The sequence below is a fragment of the Antechinus flavipes genome, chromosome 3 (assembly GCF_016432865.1).
Source record: "Antechinus flavipes isolate AdamAnt ecotype Samford, QLD, Australia chromosome 3, AdamAnt_v2, whole genome shotgun sequence".
NCBI lineage: Eukaryota > Metazoa > Chordata > Mammalia > Dasyuromorphia > Dasyuridae > Antechinus > Antechinus flavipes.
In genome coordinates, this window is record NC_067400.1 from 352,361,825 (window position 1) to 352,385,979 (window position 24,155).

The 24,155-nt window shown below is 33.2% G+C and overlaps 1 protein-coding gene across 1 annotated transcript; it reads right to left on the minus strand.

Moving 5' to 3' along the window:
* Positions 1–1,251: 1,251 nt before the first annotated feature.
* Positions 1,252–23,638, minus strand: INSIG2 (insulin induced gene 2). Its single transcript, XM_051985760.1, has 6 exons — positions 23,555–23,638; positions 17,135–17,473; positions 9,191–9,315; positions 4,994–5,160; positions 4,699–4,798; positions 1,252–3,759 (listed from the first exon to the last, which is right to left on the minus strand). Exons 2-6 carry the CDS (start codon positions 17,376–17,378, stop codon positions 3,718–3,720), a joined length of 678 nt encoding a protein of 225 aa, XP_051841720.1. The 5' UTR covers positions 17,379–17,473; positions 23,555–23,638; the 3' UTR covers positions 1,252–3,717.
* Positions 23,639–24,155: the final 517 nt, after the last annotated feature.

The following is a 24,155-nucleotide window of genomic DNA, read 5'->3' on the forward strand; positions in this document are numbered from 1 at the left end:
TGAATTTGAGTATTAGCTCTGCTTCTTTGTATCTGTAGAACTTTGGACAAGTCAACTTCTCTGGGGCTGTTTACTCACCTGCAAAATGAGGGAGTTGGACTAAATAGTTTTTGAAGTTCCTTCAGCTCTAAATTTCCCACCTCAATTCTATATTGGGATGACAGTTACCAGTTAAAACAACTTGTGAAATTGTATTAAGCACCTAGTATTGTGCTAGGACCATTGGGGAAAAGAAACTGACTACAAAAAAATCAGAGTTGACTACCTCAGTAACAATTTCTTGAAGAAAAAAAAAAGAAAAAAATTTCCTTTTCCATCTATGTAGTGCGATTAAAGAATATCCCAAAAATCTCAGCACCATTTTAAGCCTCAGCTATTAAGGATTAAAACTGTACTAAAATTTTAGAATACTCCATTAAAGGTGTGCTATTTATCGAAAATGAAAGTGATTACTATAGAAAGGTAGGAGTACTAAATTATTCACTGCAGGGAATTGTTTGTAACTAGATCAACAAAATGAAGATACACCATGGAAAGTTTTCTTATAGATAACCATGTTTGCAATGGTATCCCCTTTCAAAGGGTTCTTACCTGAAGTTAGTGTTGGGGTAGGAGAGAGGAAGAAAAACATTTATGCTCTCCTTATTAATGGAGAGTCAACAAATTCATAAGCAGAAGTGTCTCAGTAGGAATCACCATAGCAGGAATCTCCCACCACAGGATTTAAGAGAATAGCTTAGTCTGTTGGAAGTAAAGAGAATGTGAGTCCTTCCCAATTTCCTTTTGTTTCCTTCTCCTCAATGTTACCCTTCCAATCTTTCTGTATTATTTTACCTAGTATTGCTTGCTGGGATGAGGGTAGGTACCGTTATAAGGCAAAAATGTAGAAATCATTTTCTCATGTAGGAATGGCAAATCAAACAAAGGAGAATCAAATGACAATAAAATCTATTCATTCATTTATCCATCACCTAAATGTCTTAAAGCACCTGACAAAGTGCTAGGATGGATGCAAAGATGAAGAATACACAGTCCCTGTCCCTTTACTCCAAACAGAATAATACAACATGAAAACCATTTCTTGAAAATTTATATCTCCTTAAAAAGTAAGAATACTAAGAAAATATAAAAGATAATAAGAATAATATATATTATTGAAACCAATTATTTCTTAGACATTGAATTTTTCTTGTTTGTTAGTTCAACATAAAAAAGAATACTATCATTAAATAAATGTACATTGTCACAAGATTTTACTGCATCATAAAGTTATCTATGCTGTCTTCTTTATTTTCATGTTTACAGTCTTCTTTTCAATATTTCAATATTCAATAAAAATCATACTTATTGTTGGCTTTCTTGACAAGTAGATATATACATTCTGAGTGAAAACATAAAATCCATAAGAAAATTACAGGGAAATGATTATTAAATGCTCAAGAGACTAATTTATGGGAAATGAGAAAGAACTAATGTTGGCACTTAGCTGAGAATTGACATTGACAAAGTAATCATCTACAGTGAATTGAAGATTATAAAAAAGCAAAAGGCTTTGGAATTAGAAATATGATTAAAAAAAAACACTTAGAATGAAATATTTAAAAGTTGTTGGGGTAGCTTTACCAACTTGAAGTGATAGTTTTGAAAGTCTAAAAAGTTAACCACCTGTCTGATGAAGAAAATGTGATAGAGATTTAATTTCAGATGCTAATTTCTCAATTAGGCCTATAGGATATATACTGTATATGACAGGTACTTCATAAATACTTAAAAGAATCTTCCAAGACTAATATATAATGATTAAGTGTGTCTATACAAGATCGTAACACCAAATTTTCATTACATTTGTTTTCAGACAATTTGCAAAAAATTTTCTAAAAGCATGATGTCTTTGCAAATAATACTCTCTATTAATAGACTAATTTCCCCTTAATTATTTCTTTTTACAAGTTAAAACTCTTTAGGTTATTTGGCCCATCAGGCTGATTCACAGTATGATCACTTATTATTTACTGAGACAAAAAAGGACAAAAATGATAATCATATATTTAATATGTATCTTGCTTTTAAAAGCAACTTTTAAAGTTAAGTACAGAGATCTTTTAACTTATTAGTAAAGTTTTCATAGTGCTTACAAAATTGTATCTAAAATATTTTCTTATTTATTCTAACTTAATAACAGCTTTTTGAAGACAATAATAATTTATAGCAGCCTACACATGCTACTGTAGCAAAGGCTGGGTCCACACGTTTAGTATGAATTTTTTTAGGATTTCATAATTCCCAGTCTTAAAATGTGAAAGCAGACTAAAATTTGGCATAAAAGGTCTTAGTTTGGTAACAAGTTCATTAAACTAAAGTTTATTTTTAAAAAGCTACTTAATATCATAGGAGAATATGGGTGTATGTGTATTTACATACACATACACACGCACTCTCTATATACACACACATATATTTTGAAATATTTTCCATATAGCAAAAATTATTATTGATTTCAAATATGAAATTTGGAAATAAATTCACTAAGAATATGCTTACAATTATTCTTAAATGATTATAATCTTAAAAAGCAGATAAAATGCAAAGAACTTTTAAAGAAGACCTTTAATATGCATAAAACTCTCAATACATATTTAACCAATAGATTGGAACTCTTTACTATTGAGTACGTTAATACATAAAAAAAATTACATGCCCCCAATTGCATAAAATGAGGCTGTAAATACAAGGATTCCAACGACAAGTCAACCAAGCCAAAGCGGTTTGTTAACATTATCAGAACCCCCAAAATAGCATTAGAACCTTCATTTCTACAGATATGGGAGTTGTTTCATGTGCAAAAGAATTAAGAGGTGCTAAATTTCTTGTGACTATTAAAAAAGCCACTTTAAACATTGCGTAGTTGCAGAAAGCCTTTCACCCCTCCCCCCCCAAAAAAAAAACAACATTCATTCCAGTTTTGCTCTTGCATGGCCCTTATTTTTTTTTTAACTATTCATCCTCTCCTAAAATCAGACTGGAAAATAATAATGCTGATGATCTCTCACGGGCTTCAAATATAATACAAGTAATATATGTCTAAATAGTAAAATTTGTCTAAATTCTTTGGATTCTCCCCAGACTTGCAGGTAGATATGTATTTCAAAACATTTCACAAAAAGTTCATTTTTATCACAAAAGACAAAAAATTCAAATACTCTAGGCTTTTGTTTACACATTAAGATGGAATCCCAAACACAAAGTCGGGTACCCATAACTCACACTGATGTTCATAGAAATATAAAAGGCGAGAAAATAAAAAATAAAAGAGAAAATATCAGCTGATCAATTGAATTCTTGGCCTTCCTCTTTACATTATGCCATTTCAATAATTTTAATATGTTCATAATATACTCATATTCTGCATGACAGTAATATAATGTTTTGGCACATTAACATTGTGATAAAATATATGTTAAAAAATTTAAAACTCATCTATTAACCAATATTCTTGTTTGTGGTGCATCATTTTTTTACAGTTACTTAAATCAAATACACAAAGGTTTGTAACTGATTTATAGAAGTAGCAATCACAGATTGCAGAAATATATACCACTGAAGGGAAAAACTGCATCTTAGCAATTTTACAGTCCAATGTTTTCTTGGTGTCTCTATAATTTACATGCTTCTTTAAATCTTGGGTTTTTTCTGTACAAAAACATATTTTTGCTTTCTTCATTCTTGATGAGATTTTTCTGCAGTGACTTTACATTCATACTGCAAAAAATTAAAAAATTAACAAATAAAGCTTTCTTTTATAAAACAGCTTTCAAATAACTATAAGGCTAAAATGCTTTGCAGAATTATTAGAAAATGACAAAAGAATACGGAGAAAGAAACATCTACAACTAATTAGAGAGCTTAAAACCTTAAAAGGGCAGGAGGAAAGTATAACTTGTTCACATAAATAAGTATGACTTAAGATCAGAATTGCTAGTATGAAACAAAAAGGGTACATAGGTCTTTTTTTTAATGATCATAAAGTAAAGAATGCCAAATAAGAGCAAGTGAATTTAAGGAGTAGAGTGCTTACTTATTTTGAATATACAATTTTTTGCAGGTTTGAAGAAAATAGCATTACTAGGCCATAGCTCATGAGGAAACCAAACAATGGTATGTAAAGAAAATACCCTTAAAAATTTAAGCACAGGTTTTGCACAACTGATTGGCGATAAGAGAAAGTACTAAAGATAACAATTAGATGACAATTACTAAAGACAGTGAATTAATCTAATTTGCTCAAAAGTAAATGGAGATGGTCTCAGCATAGTATCTTTGTAAAAATCCCTAATATCCTAAAAACCTAACAAAATGGCAGAAAAATATGCAAAATTTACCAATGAGATTTTTTTTTTTTAAACTCAGTAACAATCTGAGTGTGCCATTACCTGGAATACTGTATGCTACAAACACAAAAGTAAACTATAAATACATGAAAATAATGTATTGGTCACATAAATCTTTTTCAGTTTCTCACTTAATGATATTTATCTTTCTTATATCATTTCAATCCAAATTTTTCATTTCAATGTATTCCTAAAGTAACAGAACTTTAAAATTTTTATCTTTACAAAATTTAAAGATTTCTTTAAATATGTGACCCTGAAGAAAAATATGTCACATACAAAAATACTACACCAATAAGCTTTAACTTACCATAGCTAGTTGTCGACCAATGTTTCCCATTGTTATGCCACCAGCAAAAAATATACATGGTAACCAAGAACGAACATAAAGAAAATCTGGAGATGTATATCTAGAATGAAAGAAATAATTTTTAGTGACATTCAGAAAAAGGAAAACAACTATAACCAGAAAAAAATTTGACTTGGCAAGAAAATGATCATGGAAACACTAAACTGGATGTACTCAATTTCCAAATATGTTTAAATTAAAAATCTATTCTTCTTTTCATTCATTATAAATCTCTACCAAAAATACAAATACTTACTGATAAACCCCATTATAGACAAGTAGTTGTGTGACCAAGGTTGCCAAGAAAGCAATTCCTACTCCAAGGCCAAAACCACTTCGTGATCTATCAAAAGTCCACCACAGACCAATGGACAGTGCAGCTAGAGTGAGAGACAACTGTATATTGTTGTCAAAATCTACTTTCTGGGATTACTGTTAAGGATTCATTTTTAAATCTCCAAACAAAGCAAAACAATGCATTTTTTATAAACCAACAGAAACCCTGTATTGGATGCTACTGGTAAGAAAGGAATATTAACTCCGTTTACTCTCAAATATATTGTTTTTCAGTTCAACAGAGAATACTTTAGTGCATAAGAACAATCAGTAACATTAGCATCACTAATTATTTATTAAGGAAAAAGAAGACATGGACAATTTAATAAACAAAATATGGAATCCTTTAATACCTTCCAAAAGTAAATAGTGTATCCCTTCTTCAATTATAAGATCTGATCTAATTATAAGATATATTATTAGAAGAAAAAATCATGTATCTGAAAACTTCTTAACATGGGTCAAAAATTAATATACAGCTTTAAGATTTTTTTTTGTTTTTTAAATTTTTTTGCTTTTTAAAAAACGTCCTCATGAGATTATTTCTGAAACTGGTTTAGAATTACTTGAGAATCATACGAGAATTTGAAAATAGAAGAGTTGACAGCTATTTAACAGGGTACCACATTTTCTATGTGATTTACTGACAGACACATTTTATAATAATGCAGTTCGGAAACAAGAGTACCAAGGACACAGTATGCCTTTCTATTATGTCAACTGTTCTAGTTTTAATTTGTTGTGGATAAAGCCTTGAAATGGGCATTATCTTGCAACCTGTCACGTTATTTTGGTGTCTGAGACTTTTTGGTATAGGACAGTTTGTTCAAGTGATATTTTATTTCAAGCACCTACTTAAGCATCTATTCACAAATGTGTGGCTCTTTTCTTCCCCAAATCTCTTTTTACAAAATAGAGCTTTGCAAATTCAATTTTCTCATTTCTTTGCTAAAGGATTATACTAAAGGTATTAATTTCAGATGTCATTAAAAGGGCATTATCTAGGTCCCACAAGGCCACACTGTGGCTCTTCAGACATATGAAGCTCTCTGGGATTGGGGGGGATGTGGGGGGAAGTGGGGGAGGAAGTGTCCAGTGTTTCTCTTGAGACCATCTAGTTCTGCCTTTGCTGCAAAGAAAGACAAGCACAGTAGACAGCATTAAAAATATCCCACAAGGAGCTCTCTTTTTCCTTTCTACATATCCTCTTGCTTCTCTTCTCCTCCCAGCAACCAGCATTTCTTCTACCTCACTTAGCCTGAAGTGTTCAGAAACAAAGAATTAGTCAGATACAACTCTCCAAGGTTACTAAGTGTGGTCATTCATTGTCTAGGTTTAGATTGTACTATAACCTGGTTTATAGCTGTACTTGTTGGAAAAGCTTTTTTTATCCTTCAGTTGGCAATAAACTTAACAGTCCAAAATAAACCTCTGATTTCTAGGAAGCAGTAAACACACTGCTACAGTATGAAATCTGGCACTAGATGGATCCATTTTAGACTCATTCAAGGAGTTTGGTTAGGATATCATTGTAGGTCAATATCACAAAAAGACTTGGAAAAAAAAAATAGAAAGATATGTCTCAGTGTGTCTCAAAATGCAATATCCCTTTAGAAAGTTCAAGTGATTCAATACCACATTCCCTCATCATAAACAATGGCAGTAGACTTTAGGATAAAGGTAATAAGGAAGATAAAGGAAAGAAATTTAAAAATAAAAGGAAAAGTATTAGAAAGAAGGGAGCCTCTGATAATTTTTTCACTAAAAAAAGGGAAGTGAAAAATTAGTTTAAAATAAAGTGGGATTATTAAGATTCAAAAGAGGCCTTTTTTTAAAAATCACTAAAAATGAAGAGATTGGAACTAAATGATATCATTGGAACATAAGCTTCTTTAAGGCTGAGATTATTTCCCTTTTTGTTTTTATATCACTAGTAGAGTGCTCTACACACAGTACTAAATTGCTAACTCTAAGGTCTCTTCAGGATAGCAAGGAAGTGCAATGGATAAATACTGGCTCTAATATTAGGAAGGCCTCAGTTAAAATATTATCTCAAGACACTTATTAGCTGTGTGATCCTTGGCAAGTCACTTGACCCTGTGTGCCTCAGTTTCCTTATCGATAAAAATAAACTGGAAAAGGAAGTGGCAAATCACTCCAGTATCTTTGCCAAGAAACCCCCACATGGGGTCATGGAAAGTTGGACACAACTGAAATTACTGAACAACAATAACAAAGTTTTAGAGCTCTAAAATTCTACTTTCTAAGTTCCTCCTAAGCCTATATGATTTATTTTCTACATGACCACAAAATTCAAAGGATTTAATAAAATAATAAATAAAATTTAATAAAATAAAAAATAAAATTTAATAAATAAAAAATATTACTTAATTAAATCTTCAAAATAAAAAGAATTATCAATGTAGAAATCAGAATAATGGTCCACAATGTTCTCTCAAAGATTTTCAATCATTCATATGTTTCTATGGGATATATTTGCATAGCCAAGACATTTATTAGACCCCAAATAATAACATTTCTTTTTAACAAAAAAAAAAAATTCTCATTTCTACCTCCCCTTTATACTTTCATAGTTGATCTCTTATATAAATTGTAAAAAAATCACAATACAAACCACTTTTCTCCATATTCCCAGACCAATGTCCCTGTGATTGCTATTCTCAAACTCTACAACTTACAATGTCTGAAATGTAAATAGATAAAAGGCATTTTTTAATACCTCTACTAGGATGAAATCAAGAACAACACATTGAGGTAGAATCTTAGGAGAAGGAAAAAGTATTTAAGAGGTTGTTTAGTTTGTTGGTCTCTGGGGTAGGAAAGAGAGAACCAGGAAAACACAGGCTCACAGAATTACAGCAGGAAGGGCCTCCAGAGGTTGTATTTTCCAACCCCATCATTTTAATGATAAGAAAAACTAAAGAGGCCTAACTTGTGAGTTGTACAAGAGTCACCCGGTAATTAAGTTATAGAGGAAGTATTTGAACTCAGGTCCAGTAAATTCAAATGTAGGCCAAAATGATTCCTACAGCTCTGAAACTCCAAGTAGGTTCTAGAGGCCAACAAGAGCTCAGATAAGGAGGATGAGTCACATGATAAAACTGGGGTGGAAGTGAGGAATGGGGAAAATATATAAGGGAAAAATAATAGAATTATCAATATTAAATAAGAATAATAAAGAAAATGAAAAATGGCTCATGAGGGGGACTAGCTAGCTCAGGATTACCCCCTTCTACATTACAATAATTAATGAAAATATTCTGCTTCCAGTACTGGGATGGAAGTCAACTTGTAATTCAAAGTATGAGTGACAGGCCTGACATAACCTATTAGCAGTTAATAGGAAAAGGAAAGGCACATAAGAGTACAGTAGCCTTTGCTCATTATCCCCATACTTTTCCTCTTTAATTTCCACTCACCAGAAAAAAGGCTAAAACCAAAAATTGTGACTAACAACAATTATTTTAAAACTCTAAATTTATATTTATATTAGTGATTTTGTATTGAGATGACACCCAAAATTAGTGAAAATTACTAGAGAACTGATCTCAAAGGGCTAAGATGGAATGTATGTTTAAGGATTTTACCTGCTAATTCCTAGCTTCACTGTTTCAACTTATTCTTGTTTGGGGAAGGGGGAATAAATTACTTTTTTGGTGATTAGTTATTTATTAAGATAAACAAGTAACAGTCTACCTTTCAAAAAAACATTATAGCTCCAAGGTAAGTACCCAAACTTCATGCATTTCAGGATAAAATATAAGAGAAATATTATTCTAAAAAGAAAAGAAATTCCTGAGAACATGGTTTCACTTCTGAAATTAAAAACTAGATGGAATAAATTTAATCCAAAGAATTAAAAACTGTGAAGTTTTAAAAGATACATCAGAAAAATACATATTTTAAGGTAATACTTTAACCCACATAACTATATAATTGTTCCTCTATGAGTTTTTAACAATACACTTCAAATTCTCTTTATGAGTAAGTGGGAATATCAAATTTTGACAACAGTTACACTGAAAGGGGCTGTTTAACCTTTGGTTCATAGGAAGCTGCTTTGTTATTATGCATTTCATTATAGTGAAAAGGATACAGCACTGGCATGATTTATACCAACAAAGACTGCTACACATCGCATTACACTGGACCACTCTCTTTTAAATTTATGTGGCTCTCCCAGATGCCTGTCAATGCAGGGGTATAATAACCCAATCACAGCTGTGGAAAAAGGAGAGAGAAAATTAAGCCATCTTCAACGTAGCACTGGGAGATACTTAAGCTAAAAGAGTTACTATAATAAACACAAACACTTTTTCAACAGCTTTTCATCAAATTACTATCAAACACTAAAATTTTAAATTTAACTACAAGAGTTAAATAAAAATAAGGATAATGCCACTGAAGGGAACATTATTAACTACTATAGATCGTTAAATTATATCTGGCAAAACATTAACAATTTTTAAACTATGGTTCACAGTTTAGCCAAATGGACTAGACTCATTTGAGTTTTCTATTATTAAATACTATGATACCAAATAGTTTTAAAATTGTACAATGTACAATGATTCCTCTGAGCAATGAATCTGTAGCATCAAATATTATATATTTGAAGTAAAGCAAAGTGGTATACATTACATTTACATGATGTGCTGATGACATTTCCTGTTTCTAATCACTATATTCAGATTTTTAAAGGACTATCCCACCCAATCTGTTCTGACAGTACTTGTTCCATTTCATCAATAAGGTGACAAAAATATGCATATAAAATTCATTATACACAGAGATTTTTTTTTTTAAAATACATGGCTTTAGAACTGAATCTCTGGCTCAAATTTTAAAGCTTTTTTTAAAATCTAGTAGACATTAACAATATTTACTGATTGATTAAAGTGACTATAAAAAGACAAAATACATAATCATAGTAACATTTCTTAAGTCTGGAAAAGATAATCTGCAACACTAAGTAGACAATGACACAGAAAACATTACAAATGAGCAGACAAACCAAACACAAGGCAATTTGATGCAGAGAAAAGAGCATTAAATCTGGAATGAGAAACCTAGCTGTGCTGCTGCCTAGCCCAGTGAACTTTTAGGCAAGTCCCTCTCTGTGTTAGCTTCCTTAGCTATAAAGTGAGCATAAATGATACAATTCTTTTCCTCAGAAGACCATTGTGAAGAAAGTCTTTTAAGCTTTTAAGTGCCATTGCACTTAAAAATGGAAAATATCACTTGAGACCTGGAACTTACTTGCCCTAATCTCAATACAAAACATTGTCAAACATCAACAGTATGTATCAAATGGTAGCAAATTTATCACATTTCTGAAGGAAAACACCCTAATAGATTTAAATTTTTCAGCAAGTTCTTAGTTTTCATGTACGAAATTCAAGTGGTAACAGATAAGCAGTTTCAATTTACTGATCTTCCCCAAAAGGGTCATTATTATATATTTCCTTTCTAGTAATAAAGACACAACTGTCGGTAAAGAAACATGGTTACAATTTCAATACAACTCATGGTTTGTCATTAAAAGACTGCACCAAAGTCTAAAAGCGAGAAGTTTAAAAGCTCCCATCTTACCTACTTAGATATGTTTCACAGGTAATGCATCTGATCTTAAAGGGTGAAAAAAATGGATCCATTAATAACTAAAATCACCTGCTAGCTGACCAGTGAAGCAGCATTTGGAAACAAGATGGTGTGACTACCGTCCCATCTGGAGATAAGATGTTGCAGCAATGTAAGGTTTGGGAGTTGTTTTTTTTTTTTTTTTTTTTTTTTTTTAAAAAAAAAAAACACAGAGAAGCAATAGCTGCTACTTGACCTAGGTGTCTACGGAGAACATAAAAGATACACATCTAAGCTTCATACCAGTGGGAGAATTTCAACACCTGTTGGCAAATTTTAAAGTTAAAGATTATGTTATTAAAAGTAAATTTAAACTCCTTAGAGACTATTTCAGAAACCCTATATAATAAATCTGACAACAAAACATGGATTGAACCATTCTAAGTAATTCAACTGCAACTGATAGGACACATTGACTATTCTTCTCTCAGGAATTTATGAAATAAACTATTTTGCCTGTCTTCTTTTTGGTTTCTTCTTGTTCCTGAGTGAAATTGACTAAGATCAGGCATTCCAAGTCAATTTTCCTCAGCAGCTGATGCCATAGGTAAAGAATTATTGCATGGAGAGTCCTGACATGTCTGTTGCAAAGGTACAAATAAGTAAAAATGACTATATTTTTATGCACGTGGTGCAAGACTCCCAAGTGAGAGACAACTGAGAAAGAAGAAAAACACAAAAAAGGAATTTAGACTGCCACTCTGCCAACCTTGGGATTTGCCAATAAAAATCAAATCCATTGAGTATGCAAGACTCTCAGTTGTTCACTGAGAGAAGAAGAATTCTAGGAAACTTGTCACTTCTCATTACATGTCTTCTTTCTTTTAAATAAAGGTATGGCAGAGTTAGATAGCAGATATTTACAAAACTGTGAGCTGCCACTATTAAATAGTTTGAGAGCTCAGTAAGAATATACTTCCCTTGCTCCCATGCTATTTTAATTCCTATCTTAATAAGAACTATGTTTTGTTCATTACCATATAAAAATAAAATCAAACTAGTTGTTGTTCTAGCAAATATTTCTCCTATTTGGAAAATATTCTCACTCCATCTGTATGGGATTTGCCAGTATTATTTTGCCAATTTATTAAAATGAAAGTTTTAACATTATTAAACCTGCATTTCTCCATAACCATGTAACGGAATCATGAGAAGCTACAGTTCTTTATTGAGAGAAAATAGTTACTTCAAATACATTAATGTGTTCAAAATCAAGGTTGAAAAACCAAAGCAAATCATAGGGAAAAGGGCCTCATTGAAAAACCTTAGGACTAAAATGTTAGGAAACCTGACTTCAAACTACAACTGATTATACTGCCAAGAACAAATCATTTAGCCAATTTAAACCTCAGTTTTCTCAACTGTAGAATGGGAATAGTTTTTTCTATTATTTACCTCTCAAGATTCTCTTAAGAACTTAGTAAGCCTGAAAGTAATAAGTAAATATGAGGTGTCCTTGGGATAAAAAGACAGGAAATTCAACCTAGTAGGCACAGAAAAACAGGTGAGAGTGAGTTCTCTTTCAGTGGGGTAGGAAATTTGAAATATTGTAGCACCTGTGGCTGTTTCTCTTATAGCTGTATCACCCTCTGAAAACTTTCCTCACTATTGCCTAACAAAGAAGTCAAAGAATACGAACAGAGTTCTCCAAAAAAAAAAAGAGATAACCATATCATAAGAACATTTTATATAACTAAAAATAAGAAAAGCCAATCAAACTAAGCTTAAGGGGCTTCATCACACATCCAGAAGACTAGCAAAAATGATAAAGAATGGAAATAATCATTGTTGAAAGGGAAGGCCATTGTTGGTACAATCATTTTGCAAAGAAATTTAAAATTAGGCAAAAAACAGTGACTAATTCATACTCTCTGATTCATAGATTTTACTACTAAGCATATATTACCAGTCATTCATTGATAAGGAGAAAGCCCACATGTACACCAAATATTTCTAGCAGCACTTTAGAAGCATCTAGTAGTAACACAGTGGATAAAAACAATGATTCTGAAATACAGAGACCCAAGTTCAAATCCAACCTGACACTTCTTAATTATGTTATCTTGGGCAAACCACTTAACCTCTGGCCAGTCAGAATTTCCTTAACAGAACCATCTCCCAGGGTTGTTGAGAGGGCTAAATGAGATATCCGGGAAAGGCCAAGTACTGTGCTTGGTAAACTGAAGATGCTTAATAAATGTTTGTTTTCTTCTTTTTCCTTTCTTTTTTATTTTCCTTTATTTTTTCCTTTCCTTCCTTTCTCCAAAGAGGTACAAATAAAGTAGAAGTTCATTGATTAAGAAATGACTAAGTTAATTGTGATATATTAATGTAATACAATGCTGTACTGTAAGAAACATGCAATATGATGAATAAAGAAAAGCAAGGAAAGAATGACTTGAAAAGATGCAAAATAAAGTAAGCAGAGCCAAGAAAAATATTAATGGAAAGAATCATCACCAAGTAACCAAGTGAATTAAAATAACCCTGTGAATACTACAAAATTATAGAGAATAAATATGACCTTAAAGAGATGTGAAAAGACATCTATCTACCTCCATTCCTTTACAGAGATAAAAGTTCCATGGATATGGAACTCCATCTAGATTTTCAGACTTTTTGAATGTGTTGACCCAATGTGCTGATTTTTTCCCCTCTTTTTTCTTTGTTTTTTCCCACTTTTAAAAATCAAAGATGTCAATAAAAATTTATTTTTGAAAAGATTTTCTTCATCATTCTGTTTTCCATATCTTTTCTTCCACTACCGTCTTCAATAATGATTTTCAGCAAATGAGTCAATTTAATTCAACAAACCTTCATTAAACACTTACCATGTGCATATTATACTAGAACTTAGGGTTCAAAGACCAGAGGAAACAGTTTATACTCAAGTAGATTATGTTCCATTGAAAGAAATCATACACATATAGAGAAAGAAAATGTCAAGAACTTGGGAAAAGAGGGCAGGTATTATAAAGAATATGGCACCAAATTAAGCCTTTATAAGACAAAAATAAGGAACACATTCTGGGTATGTAACTTTTGGAAATGTTGGTGATGTCACATCAAGTTTAGGAAACTATCCATAGCCAGTCTGGATAGAATGTACTGTCAGTAAAGAAGTACAAGTCTAATTATGTCCCTATTTAACTCAAAAGCTTCCAGGAACTCCCTACTAACAATTCTAGGTCTAAATCTCATTTTTTCTATAATTTCCAGTTTTTATGTAATAGAGTAGTACATTCATATAACTTATAAGTAAAAATAGATATTCATGAGAGGGGTGCTCAAATGTTTTACTGCTAAGAGTGTATAATCAAAGATATTTAGAAACCCCTATTCATTACAATGGGGAGTCCATAAGGTTTTTAAACAGGGTTGGTTCATGGTCAGATCAGCTAGAAAATAAAGACTCCCCTGATCTATGCTTTTCTTCCTGAGACCTTCGGCCACGAAAACTGACCAATTTGGAATGACTGGCATTAAAAAACAGAAAAAAGGGAGAAAGGAAGGGAAAAGTTATGGTAAACAAACGTATTGTTAGAAATTATAAAGGTTTCAGAGAAATTCAGAAAGTCTTGTATGAATTGATGCAGAGTAAACAGACCTAGAACAACTAATTCAATGACAACACCATTGTAAAGATAATCAATTCTGAAAGACTAGGATTTTTGATCAGTGTTACGACATACCATGAATCCAAAGGACTAAATATATGCAACTCTACTCTATCTCCTCAGAGTGGTAAAGAACTCGGAATACAGAATGAGACCTTTTTTGGACACTGCCAATACAAAAATGTTTTCTGCTTAACTATTTGTGTTTATAATAGGAGCTGTTTTTCTTTTGTTCTCAATGGAGTGGCGAAGACAGGAAAGAAGGCAGACAATTAGTGATTAGAAGAAAATACAGATATCTGTTTCTTCAAAATAATTGTGTGTGTGTGTGCACATATATACTTTTTTTAAAGAAGTTAATTGAAATGTACATTTTCTAACTCTATTCCCTCTTTGTTCCAGATGCTTCCTGGAATTGCAGTACTTTCCCCAGTGTGAAGTTGTCACAGGACACGTATATCAAGTGGTTTGTAAAAAGGGAGACCAACGGGGGAGAGAGAAGGGAGAAAGAAGGATTGCAAAATAATTAAAGGCAATGTTCACACTTTAGGTTTTATTTTCAGAATGTACATGAATGGATATAGAGTAAAGTAATAGCTAATACTGATATCAGCTAACATTTAAGTAGCATTTTAAGGTTGCAAAGTTCTTTACATATATTAACTCATTTGACTATCACAACAAACCTGTGATGGAGAAGCTTTTATATTTTTAATTTTATACAATGGGAAACTGAAGCTTAGAAAGGTTAAGAGACCTGCTAAAGGTCACACAGCTTGTGTCATAAACAATGCTTCCTAACTCCGAATCTAGTACACTTGCTACTATGCCACAATACTACTTTAATAAGCAGAACCTAGGAAAAATTGTATACAATGATAATAATAATGTAAATTGAAGGAACTTTAAAAATTGCTGAATGTTGTGTAATTAAAATGATCAAATTTATCTCCAGAGAAAACTTGAAAAAAATACTGTTTTCCTTTTTTTTTTTTTTTTTTTTTTTTTTACTCTCTATGACAAGGAATTAGATATGTCCCTCTTATATAAGAAGAGAGAAGAAAGTCAGAGTTGGAAATAAGTGATTATAAAAAAAGATTAATTTTGTAATATTTTAGGTTTAAGACAAGTACCTTTGCTACAGGGGGAAAAGGACCAAAGAACCAATGCTATCTCAGGTCATTCCAACATTTCAGTGGAAACTGAATGTTGCATATCTTATCAGACATGATTGATAAGTCAGTTTCTTTGCCTTAGCTGTTTATCTTTGTAAGAAAGGAAGATTCCCTACAGAGATGGGAGGTGGTATTAAGGAATGACAGATGTAAATAAGAAAAAAAAAATTAGCACCAATAATTTTTTTTTTTAAAGTTACACTGGACAAATGTTTCTCTTCCTAGCTTAGAGGCATTGACTGCAATTCACCACTAGTCAAGCTAGGCCCCAGATCTGTATAGAACAGCAGTGAATATTTATTCACTGTTCCCCTTCCAAATCACAGGCAGAAGCAAGCAACTGGCTATTCCTTTAATTTAAACCTTGATCTATCCTGGAAAGAACAAAGCAGCCATGGCTTCCAGTAAACGCTTCTCTGGGCCTTTGTTCTTTCTAGTCACTACTAGAAAACAAAGTAGGTTAGCATTCATTCTGTTCCCTTGGTGAATTAGGGTCAAAAATTTAAAACTCTACGTTGAAGAAACATCTAAATATGAATCAAACACATGGAGATATAAGCAGGCGCTACAAAGACAGTATCACAGTATATCTGTTTATTAGCTACTGAGCCTAAAGGGGGGTGGGGGTGGGGGTAAGATTAGGCAACTGAGATAATGTAGGCTTGTAAATACAAGAGACTTACTGTAACATTGCCTTGGTTCTTCAACAATTATATCCTTTGGAACAGCATTCAAGAGAACTTCAGTTTAGAATAAATTTTGTAACATATCAGAATCTTGCCAGACATTGTTTCTGGAATCTATGCAACAAGTCTGTGACATAATTGATCCCATTTAATAAGAACATATTTCTGATACTTTTAATAATTGGGTTCCCTTGAATGAAATACAAACCTCCATACTGTACTAGAAGATATAATTTTATTTTACATATATGAGAAGAATTTAAAAAGACATTTAAATAGTCTTTATAATCTTTTACTACATTTACAGAGGGGTATGATTCAGTAAGAATATTCAATAATTCAAAAAGATTAAATTAAAAATCTAAAACCTATTCTTAATAAAAACTCAACACCAAACAAGCTGATGTTAAAGAAGCCAGTTAGTAAAGATAGTCATTTAATTTAAAAAAAAAAAAAAAGAATTTACTTTCCTTACTCATTCATTTATTTATTTATTATTTTTATTTATTTTTACCCTAATTCCAACATTATTAGAAACATTATGCCTGATAGACCTGAGAAGGAAAAAAAAAAAACTTGCACACAAATTTCAAATATAATTATGTTTCAAATTTGAATAAAACTTTTCAATTTATTTTTAAAATCTCAATTCTTTGCTTTACTTCAAAAGCAATAGCAAGACCAGATTAGCATATATACAAAGCCAATCAAAAAATTACTTGACATGCATCTTCAAAATAAACTTAACACTCATGAACTAGATGTCACAACATCCATTTTAAAGGAAAAGTGAAACTGAAATTACTCAGGACACAAGGAGAACTGAAAGCAAATCTAGATTGAAAGGGAAATTATTTGTTCAAAGCACATTAATTTTCATTTAATTCCATGATAACGATTACAGATAACTCCTATAACCTACCTGAAGCTGTGCCACAGCATGGTGGTACCCACCATGCTGAAGAGAAGATGCTTGCAATCACATCAGGTGGAAAAAGTGTGACATTTCTCTGAATCTGAAGCAGATTTAATACTAATGCAAGAAATACTCCAATCAAAAACAGAACTACTCCACGAATCATCAAGTTCATACTTCGACTAGTGACAGAAGAAATATACGGCCCACACTTTGGGGGCACAGATGATGCCGTCTCTCTCTCTGCCATAGTTTCATAAGTTCAATAACTTCTAACAATTACAGTAGACAATAGACTTTTCAGAAGAACTTCATCTTGTCCCAAATTAGAATCTACCAAAAATCCTGCCAAAAAAAAAAAAAAAAAAGATAAAGGTGAAAAATTAGCATGGATAATTGTTCAACCTTTTACTTTATTCAAAATTATTTATTGAAGAGATTAAGTTAAAAATAACTGAATTCCAACTCACAAATTGTAATTATTTACTGAAGAAAGTTAATTTTAAAAGATGCAATGTAATGATAATTTTTCAGTTGTTTGAGGGGAACCTGATTCTTCATGATGCCATTTGGGATTTTCTTGACAGAGATACTTTGGGCCAGAGTCTACCATTTCTAATTCTTTTGTTTCTCTTTAGTTATACAAATATTTAGTTATTAGACATTAGCACATAAGAATGAGATTGACAGTTCTTTTTTAATAATACAAACTGATCTGCTCAGATATAACAACCTGCTAAGGGGTAAAAAAAATTTCTATCAAAAGAAAAAGTCTATCTTCAAATTTGATTTTCTTTAGTAGCTAATGTGATATGAACATGAATTTTATAAAGTGCAGGCTTGACCTTAATTACTGACTATACAGGACTTCATGAGCATGGACTCTTAACAAATGAATAAGGTTCTAGGATGTTAGTTTCTCCATTTATAAAAGAATAAATCCTCAGATTGTTTTGATTTCAATTTATTTTTCAAAATATAAATTCAAATGAAAACAAAAGTGTATGTCTAAATACCTAAACAAGGATGTCTAAATCAAATACAGTGTTTTCCCTAATTTTATTGAAGCCTTTATCAACCACTAGAGGTGATTTTTGTGGGGCAGTTGAAGCAGGTGTAACACATTTTAGAGCTGTCTCAATAAAACAAAATCAGCACATTATATAGTAAGCTATAATAAAGGCCTTTTCAACAGTATCAAGTGACACCAATTTTTTTTTTTCCACCAGTTATCTGGAAGGAACCTAATGAACTAACTTTCCAATACAATCCAAAAAACTGTCTGAGAAGCTTCTGTAGTACTAATATCGCTTTTTCCTAAAAGAAAACAATGTAATTACCTTTTAAAGACCAATATCAACATAGCTACTTACAGCATTTTAAAGTTATAATACTGTCTTTCTTGCTTTTAGGAAAAAATACAACGCATGAAATTTACAAAGGCTTTATTAGGCATGCATTGCAAGACAATATCCAGTCCCAAGTTCTGAACAGGAATATTATAAAAGTTTATTTTTAAGTCAGCAGTTTGGAAGTCTAATTGCATTTCCTTATAGAAATATATTTTATATATCACAAATATATATCATAATATCATGATTACAAATATACAAAAACAAGCATATGGTTTTATGTTTATACCACCTAGTTAATCCATATTGTTCTACAGTTCAAAGCAGATCCAAATCAGATCCTAACAAGTGGATTATTAGAGGGTAAAGAATGATGGACTTAGAGGCAGGAGAACTGGATTCTAATCCTGCTCTGAACAAACAAAGTGACCAGAGCAAGTCACTTCAATTTTTGGTCTCTCTCATTCATTCATAAAGTAGGAAATGAATATGTGGCATAAAAAACATTAATGACCCTTACAGCACTAAATAAATGTTAAGATCATAATTTAGAAGACTGATTTCATGGGAAAATGTGCTTCCTTCTAACTGGGAATGTCAGGAATGAATCCATAGCTGCCCCAGCATTGAAATGGGACAGGAGCAGAGCCACTCTCTAGAAGAAGATCCAAGGAAAGTTTCCAAAGATGGAACTGCAGGACTGACTGAACAAGTGATAAAATATGTGTTTATGACATGTAAAATATGCATTAAGGTATGGTTTCTATGGAGCAGAATTCAATAATTTTATCATGCTCCAAATGAATTAGTTACCAAAAGCCCCAGAATATAACAATTTTAACTATATATTCCCACTGTATGGACCCCAAAATGATATATTAATGTAAAAGTAATTGTACTGAATAAATACTATGCTCCTAAAATGAAATCTTTTGAAAAGGAAAAAAGACACTAAAAACAACATTAATTATACACTACATTCAAGTTTTATACTCTCCAGATTTAAGGAGGAAAAATACAACCTATGTTCAAACTAATATAGTTGATGGATATATATATGCATGTAGTTCTATATATGTGTATGTGTTCTACCTTTTAGAGTAAAGTGACATTCTAAAGCTTGAAAAAAAAAAAAAAAAACTGAAGACATACCTTATATTTGGACTTTGGTTGGTACCTTCTACCTTTCTGTGGCTAACAAAGTTTTTTGTTCTCTGATCTAAAGGGCTAAGAGAACTGAGAAACAAAGTGATCTAATATCTTATTGATTTTCTGTGTCCAGATTTCTAAAAATGAAAACAAATGTTTTAAGTTAAGCAGTTCTTAAGAAAACAGCATAAATGCCAAATTTTTAAGGTAATTTCAAGCATGATAGCAACAGAATACTGTAAAAAAGAGTGCTGGTCAGAGCGCAAGGGTCTAAATTACAAGCTTCATTACTATGACCTTGGGCAACTACTTAGCCTATCCAATCCTCAATTTCCTCATCTAAAACAAAGGAATTGGCCTAAACAAGGTTCAGTTCAGCTTCAAATCTATCATCCTGTAGTGACCAGTTAGGTGTTAACTTCTTTTTGTATCATGGAAGCCCTTGGGCAGAATGATGAAAACTACGTATCCCTACTCAGACTATTGTATTTAAATGCAAAAAGTAAACACCATATATTGGAATATAGTTATCACAAGTTTAAGAATCCCACATTAAGAATTCTTTTAGTCTTTTCATCTCTTATCAACTTCCTAAATTGTTTACTTACACTATTTTACTGCTGTTTACATAAATCTTACCTGCTGCATTGATATAATTCTACTTTTTCCTATATAATCTTTATAACTGGCAGAATCCATTTGTTTCATGTAAAGATTTGAAAAAAGGTCGGAGAAACAACAGAAGACCAGCTCTCTGAGTAGCAAAATAAAAGTTCCAAAAAATTAATTACGTCAAAATAAATTTTAAAATGTAAGGGAAATTTTAGGGATTTAATCCCAACCTTCTCATTTTAGAGATAAGGAAACTGAAGTCCACAGGCCAGTTTGTAGAAAATGGAAGAAATCTACTAGCTCGCCAAAAAATGTACCATAAAGTCAGGCCAGGAGTCTCAAAAACAAACTATGTGGTTCACGTGAGTAAAAAAGTTTAGGTAGATCAAATGCTAATCCATAAATAGTAGTTTTACTAATACAACAACAAAGAATTCAAAGTATATGTGTAGTCCTTGATTGTGGATTAAGAGTATGATTTCACATATAAATATACAATATATTGAATAATAAAATATGGTTCATAGAATCACAGAAATTTTGGAGGGTCTTCAGTGACCAATTAGTCTTACCCCATGATTTTATATATGAGAAAACTAAGATTTGGAGGTTAAGGAATCTGCCAAATGTCACACAGGTAGTTATTTCCAAAGTAGCCACATAAACAGTAATTACTTTTGGAATCCATTGTATTGTACATCTAGAATTTTCTTCCCATAAGTGAGAAAACTGAGGACCAAGAAAATGAAATAACATCCCCAAGATTTTAAAAACAAAAGAATCACAGGCATAATTTGAATTCAGAATCTCTGGCTCCCGATTCAGTATTCTTTGCAAGGTGCCAGGCTGCTTCCCACAGGTCATTAGCAAATCACTTAAATAAGATTAAAAGTTAAGTCTTTTCCACTTTACAACAAACAGATAAGGCTTCTAAGGGCATAAAAAAAAAAATAGATATAGGATAGAATAGATTAATTGATAGGTAGATAGCTTCAAGATTAAGCTTTGCTATGAACCACCTTTCCTTTCAGAAAAACTTTTCTTATATAGTTCACCAAGGTGGGGTGGGGGTGGGGAGGAACAAAACTGAACTAAAATCCAGGAGATGTAGGGTTCTATCATTATCTTAACTACATTAGCTTGACCAACTTACAAGACCTAAACTTTTTGAATTGTAAAAATGAGGAGTCTAGATGATAACTAAAAGGTTTTTTTTTTTTTTCAGTAATGACTGTTTTGTAGTAAGTAACAACTCTATTAAGAGAACACTTGTATTATTGCTAAAAATGTCTTCAAGTAATCAACCATATAATTTAAGATGTAATCTACATCCTATGAATAGGAAGTCTCTTAAGACTTTAGAAAAATTGGATACTGCCAAATGGCAACTTTTAAGATATATATTTTCAAAAATCAGATTCATCTTAACAATTGTAATACAGTTAATACAAATTCAATTCAAGGTTGAACTACAAATTCAAATCACAGTACTCTCCATTTCCAAACCATTACTGAAGAACCAATAAAATGTGTATTTCCTAAAATAGCCTGTATTCAGGATTTTCTGATAGAGAAGCTATAGTAATAATGAAGTCAAATTACTACCTCGCTCCTCTTTCATATGATTAATCACTGCCATGCTTTCTTAATTAGGACTGTATTCCTAAAATAGTAGTAACATTATCATTAGACTAATTCAGCAAGTCTAGTAAACCAAGCAGGTTAACTCTTCCTAAATTAAAACAAATTCAATTCAGAAGGTAGCTAAACAGGGTTAAATATTTTAACCTAAACACACCAAGGAAAAAAGATATGCAACATAAAACTAGAACAATAACATACTGTTGTCCACTTCACATTAAAACCCATTAACAGGCTCTCAGGTGCAAAAGTACATATTAGAATACAATTAAAATACTAGTAACTAAAAGACTTTCCCACTCCATTACTGTTTTTAAAGCCAAATGCCATTAACATTTGAATTTTTTTTTCAGATACCACTTAAGTATTTCTTTAAAAAAAAAAAAAACATTTTACCCTTTTATGTTCAATGAAGACATCTATAAAAACTACAGCTATCATATTTTGGAAATCTTCCTCCTTCGAAATAGACATGAGTCATGATCCAGACACTTTACTCTAGAAGTGCTCTATAAACAACTTTGACAGAAAATGCAACTGAAAAAAATAAAATGTCCAAGCAAAGAAGAGGAGGAAATGAATTAATACCTGATTTTCTCCTTCTCTAACCCTTACCAGTCTCCTTTTCTCCACTCTTTTTTGCCCTGTGGTTTATTGGTCAAACTGAAAAGCCTAAAATAATCATCTAATTACTCCTTGACCTATTTCTCTCTTTCTCTCTCTCAAAAAAAAAAAAGTACATTGTCCTTTGCAATTCTGAATTCATCTTTTTCCTAAACCAATCTCAGTACTTCAGGAATCTACAGGAATCCCTATTCTACCCTTCCCTTTTTCAGCAATGTAGAAGAAAAACACCTTAGAAACAATTTTAAAAAGTAACTACCTTGACCATTTTAGGGCTTCTAAAGTTTCTTTGGAAAATGTACTGTTTCGCAGGACTAAGTTTCAACACTTCCTGGACAGTTACACCAATATAGTATCTACCAAAGCATGTCAATTCCCATGGATCATAAACCCCCTTCCTCTCAGTTATCAACATACAACTTAAAGGACCCAAGCGAGAGTTACCTCAGACTTAACCAGAGAGTTATCTCTGTGCACCCCAAGTTACTCACCCACATCCCATCGTATTCTGGTTTTACACATACACACACACACACACCACACACACACCACACACCACACACCACACACACACACACACACACACACACACACTTCCTCATCCATCTACCGAGTCCGCAGTATCCCAAGCCTAAGCCAAGACGGAGGCTACCTGTGCGCATCCATCTCCGCAGCCTGACAACCAAGTGCACACAGACCTAAGCCAGCATCCTGGGCTCGCCGCCTCTCAGATCCCACTCCGCCCTCCCCTTCACCTCCGCCCGGTCACTTGCAAGCCCCACCTTTCTCCTTCTGGGTAGGACCCCGAACCCAGCACCATCTCGCCCCCACCTCTCCAGGCCCCTGAGATCCGGCCTCATCCCCAGCCGCCACGGTGCAGGGCTCCCCGCCAAAGTCAAGCCTCTGGAATCACCCGGGCCTCCCACGAGCCGACACATCGCCGGGGGGGGGGTCCCGTGGCAAGGGCCGCCTCTCTCCTCAGGCCATTCTCTCCAGTGGTGCTGCTGCCGAAGCCTCCCCCCGCCTCTCCCCGCCCCCAATAACTCACCCCATCTTCCGCCATCTTCCACGGCCGGGGCCCCCACAACCATCACCATTACCAGCCGACACTCCCCCCCCCCCCCACTCCAGGTTCCCCTGAACTCCTCCCTCTTTTTCTCTCTCGTATGCCTGCGCAGTCGCACAAGCTTCGGGAAAGGCGGCTTCCGGCAGGCGCGCGTTCTGACTTCAGAGCTGGAGGCTTGTAAGTCCTGGCACTGCAACTTCCGGTCCCCGCAGAGGTGGCGCTGGCGGGGCTCATGGGGTTGGTTCTGTCTGGGTTCTCGTGACTGTCCGGACTATGGGATGAGAAAGTGGCCCGCTAGTCGTGGGCGGACGTGAGGGAGACGTGCACATGCATAACTACACATCGGTCGGATTGCTGTGAGCTTGGTCCCCGCTCTGATCCCTGTTATGGAAGTGGAAGGCTTGGTTACCCAGACAGAGTCCCCGGCCGCAGCCATCACCTTCCGGGTTGTCCCAGGGCGGGAGTGGGAAATGGTGGAATCCTTTCCCACTTTCGTTGTAGGTGCGGAAATTTAGACCCAGAGAGAGGGATGACTAGCCCAAGGTCATGCGGCTGTAGCCCGGCCTGTGATGCCCAAGTTTAG

What these genes read in the sequence shown, in the direction of transcription:
- INSIG2 (XM_051985760.1), bottom strand. Translation starts at nt 17,378, where the DNA reads ATGGCAGAGAGAGAGACGGCATCATCTGTGCCCCCAAAGTGTGGGCCG. An exon ending in ATGCTGTGGCACAGCTTCAG is followed by an intron (nt 9,316 to 17,134) that starts GTAGGTTATAGG and finishes CTTTTTCCACAG; the next exon opens with CTGTGATTGGGTTATTATAC. An exon ending in GTATAAATCATGCCAGTGCT is followed by an intron (nt 5,161 to 9,190) that starts GTATCCTTTTCA and finishes CAGTAATCCCAG; the next exon opens with AAAGTAGATTTTGACAACAA.